The following is an 8,511-nucleotide window of genomic DNA, read 5'->3' as shown; positions in this document are numbered from 1 at the left end:
TAGAGGTGTTATCAGCCATTGTACAGGAGGAGGAGGTGAGCTGAACCATCACCTATTGTGAATGGTGGATTCTTTTATCTACTGTATATAGAGGTGTTATCAATCATTGTACAGGAGGAGGAGGTGAGCTGTGACATCACTTATTGTGAATGGTGGATCCTGTGTTATCTACTGTATATAGAGGTGTTATCAGTGATTGTACAGGAGGAGGAGGTGAGCTGTGATATCACCTATTGTGAATGGTGGATCCTGTGTTATCTACTGTATATAGAGATGTTATCAGTCATTGTACAGGAGGAGGTGAGCTGTGATATCACCTATTGTGAATGGTGGATCCTGTGTTATCTACTGTATATAGAGGTGTTATCAGTCATTGTACAGGAGGAGGAGGTGAACTGTGACATTATCTATTGTGAATGGTGGATCCTGTGTTATCTACTGTATATAGAGGTGTTATCAGTCATTGTACAGGAGGAGGAGGTGAGCTGTGACATCACCTATTGTGAATGGTGGATTCTTTTATCTACTGTATGTAGAGGTGTTATCAGTCATTGTACAGGAGGAGGAGGAGGTGAACTGTGACATCATCTATTGTGCATGGTAGATTCTTTTATCTACTGTTTATAGAGGTGTTATCAGTCAGTGTAATGCTGTTTCTCATGATAATGAGTCTGCTGAAAACTATTTCTAGAAATACAGGAAATATGAGACTGAACAAGCTTCAGTGGCCAACATGAAAATCGAGGCTTTCTTTCTGAAGCGCTGTCCTTGGTTTTGATCAATCTGTGTTTAGAAAGGTTTCCAGGATCAAACTAGCTTGTTCCCTGCAATTAGTCATCAAATTGTGGTGATTAGGGTTGAGCGAAACGGGTCGAGATTTTTCAAAAGTCGCCGACTTTTGGCAAGGTCGGGTTTCATGAAACCCGACCCGACCCCAGTGGGGGGTCGGCCATGAAGTCGGCGATCTTTTGAATCTGGAATCGGAATTCCGATACCGATTCCCGATATGTTTAAGATATCGGGAATTGGTATCGGAATTCAGATTAAAGTGTAAAATAAAGAATTAAAATAAAAAATATTGCAATACTTACCCTCTGACGCGCCCTGGTACTAACCGGCAGCCTTCCTCCTTCGAATCCGCGCTTCTAGGACCTTGCCGTGACGTCGCGGTGACGTCGCGGCTTGTGATTTGTCGCGCGGCCGCCCATGTGACCACTCGCGCGACCAATCAGAAGCCGTGACGTACCTGAAGGTCCTTCAAGCGCTGATTCTTAGGAAGGAAGGCTGTCGGAAGGAAGCAGGGCGCTTCCGAGGGTGAGTATATTCCTATTAGGTATATACTCACCCTCGGAAGCGCCCTGCTTCCTTCCGACAGCCTTTCTTCCTAAGAATCAGCGCTTGAAGGACCTTCGGTGACGTCACGGCTTCTGATTGGTCGCGCGAGCGGTCACATGGGCGGCCGCGCGACCAATCACAAGCCGCGACGTCACCGCGACGTCACGGCAAGGTTCTAGAAGCGCGGATTCGAAGGAGGAAGGCTGCCGGTTAGTACCAGGGCGCGTCAGAGGGTAAGTATTGCGATATTTTTTATTTTAATTCTTTATTTTACACTTTAATATGGATCGCAGGGCCTGAAGGAGAGTTTCCTCTCCTTCAGACCCTGGGAACCATGGAAACCCAATGCACTGCATTGGGTTTCGGGTTTCGTCCGACCCTGACCCCAACTTTTTTATAGGATCGGCCAATTTCACTCGACCCGACTTTTGAAAAAGTCGGGTTTCGTGAAACCCGACCCGATCCTATAAAAGTAAAGGTCGCTCATCCCTAGTGGTGATGAGAATAGTAGAGAAAACAGTTGAAGACAGAAAAAAAACATTTAATGTTGCACAAAATTCATGAACCCCATAGCCTGTTTTGAAGAAGTGAGAAAATATTTAAAAAAATTTTAAAAATATTTAAAACAATTAAAAGGAAAAGTGATTTAATAAAGTGAATTATGCATCAGGGACTCCATCTCGGTTGTGTCGGGTTTTCACTTGATCTGTATAAAACCGGAGTCACACTACAACGTAATACGGATGAGTGTTAAGCGAGAAAAAAATCGCATAGCACTCGGACCAATGTTAATCTATGGGGCAGCTCCCATCATCCGTTTTTTTTCTCATCCGTATTACACTTGCGAGTGAAATAGCAGCATGCTGAGACTGTCCGCGTATCTCAGCTGAGAATCGCCAATGCAAGTCTATGGGTGCGAGAAAAAAAAGCACACAGCACACGGACCATCAGTGAGACCTGCGAGAAATTCTCAGGCACTGAGCAGGTGACAGGAATGGCTCAGCCATTATTTGCTCGTTTTGCAAGTGTGAGAAAATCTCACGATAAGGATGAGATACTGATGACACACGGATACTTTTTGAGAAAAAAACGCATCCTGGCATTGTACACGGATGAGATACGGATCACCATACGGAGAACATTTGTGCGATTCTCAGCAGACAAAATCGGACAGATTTTTTATACATTGTGTGTGACCCCGGCCTCAGGCGGTACGGCCCTAGTACTGGTGCAGAGCTCTGCGGGACCGACAGACGGTCTCTACTGCCAGCCCTCCGCTCTGCTTGCTCTCTGCTCTGCTCGCTCTCCATCCTGCTCTCTTTCTGCTCTGCTCATTCTCTGCCCTGCTTGGTCCCTGCCCGGCTCTTTCTCCACTCTACTCACTCTCCGCTCTGATCGCTCTGTCCGTCCAGCTTGCTTTCCGCTCTGCTTAGTCTCTGCCCTGCTTGGTCCCTGCTCGGCTCGCTCTCCACTCTGCTCGCTCTCCACTCTGCTCACTCTCCGCTCTGATCGCTTTGTCTGCCCAGCTTGCTTTCCGCTCTGCTCAGTCTTTGCCGTGCTTGCTCTCTTTGTGTCTCTCTCTCCTCCCGGCTCGCTCTCTGCACTTCTAGCTCTCTGCTCTGCTCTCTCTCCGCCCCCAGCTTGCTCTCCGCTCTGCTCACTCTCCGCCCTGCTCGCTCTCCTTCCTGCAGGCTTTCTGCTCTCCTCACTCTCCACCCGGCTTGCTCTCTGCTCTGCTCACTCTCTACCCTGATCGCTCTCCACTCTGCTTGCTCTCCTTTGTGCTTGCTCTCCTCTCTGCTCACTCACCGCTGTGCTCGCTCTCGGCTCTACTCGCTCACCGCTGTGCTTGCTCTCGGCTCTGATCACATTCCGCTGTGCTCGCTCTCTGCTGTGCTCATTCTCCACTGTACTTGCTCTCTGTCCCGCTCTCTCAGCTCTGCTCACTCTCTGCCCTGCTTGCTCACTGCCTGGCTTGCTCTCCACTCTGCTCACTCTCCGCTCTGCTCACTCTCCGCCCTGTTCGCACTCCCCTCACTCTCCGTCCTGCTCACTCTCTGCCCTGCTCGCTCTCCATCCTGCTCTCTCTCTCCGCTCTGCTCAGTCTCTGCCCTGCTTGCTCCCTGCCCGGCTCGCTCTCCACTCTGCTCGCTCTCCTCTCTGCTCGCTCTCCGCCCAGCTCACCACCCGCTCTGCTCAGTCTCTGCCATGCTTTCTCTCTGCCCTGCTCACTCTCCGCCCTGCTCACTCTCCGCCCTGCTCGCTCTTCGCCCTGCTCGTTCTCCGCTCTGCTAACTCTCCACCTGGCTCGCGCTCTGCCCTTCTAGCTTTCTGCTCTGCTCACTCTCTGCCCAGCTTGCTCTCTGCTCTGCTCACTCTCTTCCCTGTTCGCTTTCTGCTCTGCTCACTCTCCGTTCTGCTTGCTCTCTGCTCTCCGCACTCTCCGTTCTGCAGGCTATCTGCTCTCCTCACTCTCAACCCAGTTCGCCGTCTGCTCTGCTCCCTCTCCGCTCTGCTCGCTCTTTGCTGTAGTTGCTCTCTGCCCTGACTGCTCTCCGCTCTGCTCGCTCTCTGCCCAGCTTGCTCTCCTTTGTGCTCGCTGTCCGCTCTGCTCACTCTCTGCTCTGCTCGCTCTTGGCTCTGCTCGCTCTCCACTGTGCTCACTCTCAACCCTGTTTGCTCTCTGCTCTGCTCGATTTCCGCTGTGCTCACTCTCTACCGTGCTTGCTCTCCTTTGTGCTCGCTATCCGCTCTGCTCACTCACTGCTCTGCTCACTCTTGGCTCTGCTCGCTCTCCGCTCTGCTCGCTCTCTGCTGTAGTTGCTCTCTGCCCTGACCGTTCTCCGCTCTGCTCACTCTCTGCCCTGCTTGCTCTCCTTTGTGCTTGCTCTCCACTCTGCTCACTCTCTGCTCTGCTCACTCTCGGCTCTGTTCGTTCTCCGCTCTGCTCACTCTTGGCTCTGCTCGCTCTCCACTGTGCTCACTCTCAAACCTGCTTGCTCTCTGCCCTGCTCGATTTCCGCTGTGCTTGCTCTCTGCCCTGCTTGCTCTGCTTTGTGCTCGCTATCCGCTCTGGTAACTCTCTGCTCTGCTCACTCTTGGCTCTGCTCGCTCTCCGCTCTGCTCACTCTCTGCTGTAGTTGCTCTCTGCCCTGACCGTTCTCCGCTCTGCTCGCTCTCTGCCCTGCTTGCTCTCCTTTGTGCTTGCTCTCCACTCTGCTCACTCTCTGCTCTGCTCTCTCTCGGCTATGCTCGCTCTCCGCTCTGCTCACTCTTGGCTCTGCTCGCTCTCCACTGTGCTCACTCTCTGCCCTGCTTTCCTGTAATGATTAGGCAATTCAGTACCACAATGGACATAGCGATCAGAGCACATACAGTGATCTGACAATAACCCAAAAACTTAGAACGAGCTCTGAGACGTGGGAACTCTGTTGACCTCAATCCCTGATCCTCTCCAACAACACTAGAGGCTGCCGTGGATTGCGCCTAACGCTCCCTATGCAACTCGGCACAGCCTGAGAAACTAGCTAGCCTGAAGATAGAAAATAAGCCTACCTTGCCTCAGAGAAATACCCCAAAGGAAAAGGCAGACCCCCCACATATAATGACTGTGAGTTAAGATGAAAAGACAAACGTAGAGATGAAATAGATTTAGCAAAGTGAGGCCCGACTTTCTGAACAGAGCGAGGATAGGAAAGGTAACTTTGCGGTCAACACAAAACCCTAAACAACCACACAAAGGGGGCAAAAAGACCCTCCGTACCGACTAACGGCACGGAGGTACACCCTCTGCGTCCCAGAGCTTCCAGCAAAACAAATAGATAAGCTGGACAGAAAAAACAGCAAACAAAATAGCAAAGGAAAACTTAGCTATGCAGAGCAGCAGGCCACAGGAACGATCCAGGAGAAAACAAGTCCAATACTGGAACATTGACAGGAGGCCAGGATCAAAGCACTAGGTGGAGTTAAGTAGAGCAGCACCTAACGACCTCACCACATCACCTGAGGGAGGAAACTCAGAAGCCGCAGTACCACTTTCCTCCACCAACGGAAGCTCACAGAGAGAATCAGCCGAAGTACCACTTGTGACCACAGGAGGGAGCTCTGCCACAGAATTCACAACACTTTCCCCCCCTTGTGCTCCCTATCCGCTCTGCTCACTCTCGGCTCTGCTCACTCTTGGCTCTGCTCACTCTCGGCTCTGCTCACTCTCGGCTCTGCTCACTCTTGGCTCTGCTCACTCTCGGCTCTGCTCACTCTCGGCTCTGCTCGCTCTTGACTCTGCTCGCTCTCCACCCTTCTTGCTCTCTGCCCTGCTCACTCTCCACTGTGCTCACTCTCTGCTCACTCTCCGCTGTAATATAACATTTTCCAGACTCATAATTGTGACTCAAATAGTCACCAACTACGTCAGTATACTTCCACATATCGACAATGAAAATACCGGAGAAAAAGCGGAAGCTTTTGTTTATATATAAAAATATCAAAAAACTTTATTAACAAATACAAGCATTTAAAAACACACAAACAAAGTCATGAAAGTGCTATTAAACAAAGACACCAGATTATAAGTGGCCCTCAAAATACATAAGTTGTTGCCTCAGTGCATTAAATTAATACAACTGGTGAAAATCAAATGCTCCCAGAAATACCACTGGCAGCCACAACCCCCAATTATAAACGGTAAAAATCATTACTACACAGACCATTTCTTATAGTAACCTATGGGAGTGTGAATACCACGCACCACCAGTTTTTGTAAAACCTCTAGCCGTAAAAGTACCCGGCCTGGTGGGTCTGCGTATGGATACTGATGGAAAGCATGTCTCACCTAAGAATGAGGGGCCCACTGCACGTACCCCGACGCGCGTTTCGCCGCTGTCAGCACTCGCTTTCTCAAGGAAAGTGTGGTTTGGGCTGTTTACAGGACCTTAAGTATCCATGGAAACTCCTCATGTGACCATCACCTGACTTCTTGCAATCAACGCTGTGTATGTATGGCACATGCGCCGGCCACCGTCTGGGTTAACCCGCCCCTGCCCGGACCTTCCCCACCGCACACACGAGTGGGCACTAGCAGGTCCCAGTCGTGCCTGCAGCAGAACATCGCCGGCAGAAGGGGGGGCAAGCACAGACCGCCAGCCAGCACACGCGCACAACAGCACTTTCATGACTTTGTTTGTGTGTTTTTAAATGCTTGTATTTGTTAATAAAGTTTTTTGATATTTTTATATATAAACAATAGCTTCCGCTGTTTCTCCTGTATTTTCACTCTCCGCTGTGCTTGCTCTCTGCCCTGATCACTCTCCTCTCTGCTCGCTCTCTGCCCTGCTTGCTCTCCTTTGTGCTCGCTCTCCGCTCTGCTCACTCTCTGCTCTGCTCGCTCTCTGCTCGCTCTCTGCTCTGCTCGCTCTCGGCTCTGCTCTCTCTCCACTGTGCTCACTCTCCACCCTTCTTGCTCTCTGCCCTGCTCGCTCTCTGCCCTGCTTGCTCTCCTTTGTGCTCACTCTCCTCTCTGCTCACTCTCGGCTCTGCTCGCTCTCTGCTCTGCTCGCTCTCTGCTCTGCTCGCTCTTGGCTCTGCTCTCTCTCCACTGTGCTCACTCTCCACCCTTCTTGCTCTCTGCCCTGCTTGCTCTCCTTTGTGCTCACTCTCCTCTCTGCTCACTCTCGGCTCTGATCGCTCTCTGCTCTGCTCGCTCTCAGCTCTGCTCTTTCTCCACTGTGCTCGCTCTCCACCCTTCTTGCTCTCCGCCCTGCTCGATTTCCGCTATGCTCGCTCTCTGCTCTGCTCACTCTCTGCTCTGTTTGCTCTCTGCTCTGCTTGCCTCCGTTGTGCTCTCTCTTCATTCTGCTCACTCTCTGCACGCTCTCGGCTCGGCTCACTCTCTGCTCGCTCTCAGCTCTGCTCTCTCTCCACTGTGCTCGCTCTCCACCCTTCTTGCTCTCCGCCCTGCTCGATTTCCGCTGTGCTCGCTCTCTGCTCTGCTCACTCTCTGTTCTGTTTGCTCTCTGCTCTGCTTGCCTCCGTTGTGCTCTCTCTTCATTCTGCTCACTCTCTGCACGCTCTCGGCTTGGCTCGCTCTCTGCTTGCTCTCAGCTCTGCTCTCTCTCCACTGTGCTCGCTCTCCAAGCTGCTTGCTCTCCGCCCTGCTCGATTTCCGCTATGCTCGCTCTCTGCTCTGCTCACTCTCTGCTCTGTTTGCTCTCTGCTCTGCTTGCCTCCGTTGTGCTCTCTCTTCATTCTGCTCACTCTCTGCACGCTCTCAGCTCGGGTCACTCTCTGCTCGCTCTCAGCTCTGCTCTCTCTCCACTGTGCTCGCTCTCCACCCTTCTTGCTCTCCGCCCTGCTCGATTTCCGCTGTGCTCGCTCTCTGCTCTGCTCACTCTCTGTTCTGTTTGCTCTCTGCTCTGCTTGCCTCCGTTGTGCTCTCTCTTCATTCTGCTCACTCTCTGCACGCTCTCGGCTTGGCTCGCTCTCTGCTTGCTCTCAGCTCTGCTCTCTCTCCACTGTGCTCGCTCTCCACGCTGCTTGCTCTCCGCCCTGCTCGATTTCCGCTGTGCTCACTCTCTGCTCTGCTCACTCTCTGCTCTGCTCGCTCTCTGCTCTGCTTGCCTCCGTTGTGCTCTCTCTTCATTCTGCTCACTCTCTGCACGCTCTCGGCTTGGCTCGCTCTCTGCTTGCTCTCAGCTCTGCTCTCTCTCCACTGTGCTCGCTCTCCACGCTGCTTGCTCTCCGCCCTGCTCGATTTCCGCTGTGCTCGCTCTCTGCTCTGCTCACTCTCTGCTCTGCTCGCTCTCTGCTCTGCTTGCCTCCGTTGTGCTCTCTCTTCATTCTGCTCACTCTCCCCCATACGCTGAGAACCACTGTCTCTTGGTTTGAGCAATTGTTGTGGATACAACATATCAAGAATCAATAGATCGGCCATAAATGTCACAGGTGGGAACAGCCAGAGTATTGCTCTACGATATCACATTGCTCAGCACCACAGACAGCTCCGCAGAGACTGGGAGATTCATCACAAGTCTACTCTTATTTTAGTATATTCACTAAAGGTACCGTCACACTCAGCGACGCTGCAGCGATATAGACCATGAGCCGATCACTTCAGCGTCGCTGTTTAGGTCGCTGTAGAGACGTCAAACACAGCAGCTCCAGAATGATGCAGGAGCGATC

At 51.8% G+C, this 8,511-nt stretch overlaps 1 protein-coding gene across 1 annotated transcript; it reads right to left on the bottom strand.

The window, feature by feature from the left end:
• Positions 1 to 7,780: 7,780 nt before the first annotated feature.
• On the bottom strand, positions 7,781 to 8,263 carry LOC138643477 (octapeptide-repeat protein T2-like). Its single transcript, XM_069732382.1, has one exon. The coding sequence runs from the start codon at positions 8,261 to 8,263 to the stop codon at positions 7,781 to 7,783; it is 483 nt and encodes a 160-aa protein (XP_069588483.1).
• Positions 8,264 to 8,511: the final 248 nt, after the last annotated feature.

This window comes from Ranitomeya imitator, chromosome 6 (assembly GCF_032444005.1).
Source record: "Ranitomeya imitator isolate aRanImi1 chromosome 6, aRanImi1.pri, whole genome shotgun sequence".
NCBI lineage: Eukaryota > Metazoa > Chordata > Amphibia > Anura > Dendrobatidae > Ranitomeya > Ranitomeya imitator.
Note: the sequence above shows the minus strand (reverse complement) of the source record. Positions and strands in the feature narration are given on the sequence as shown.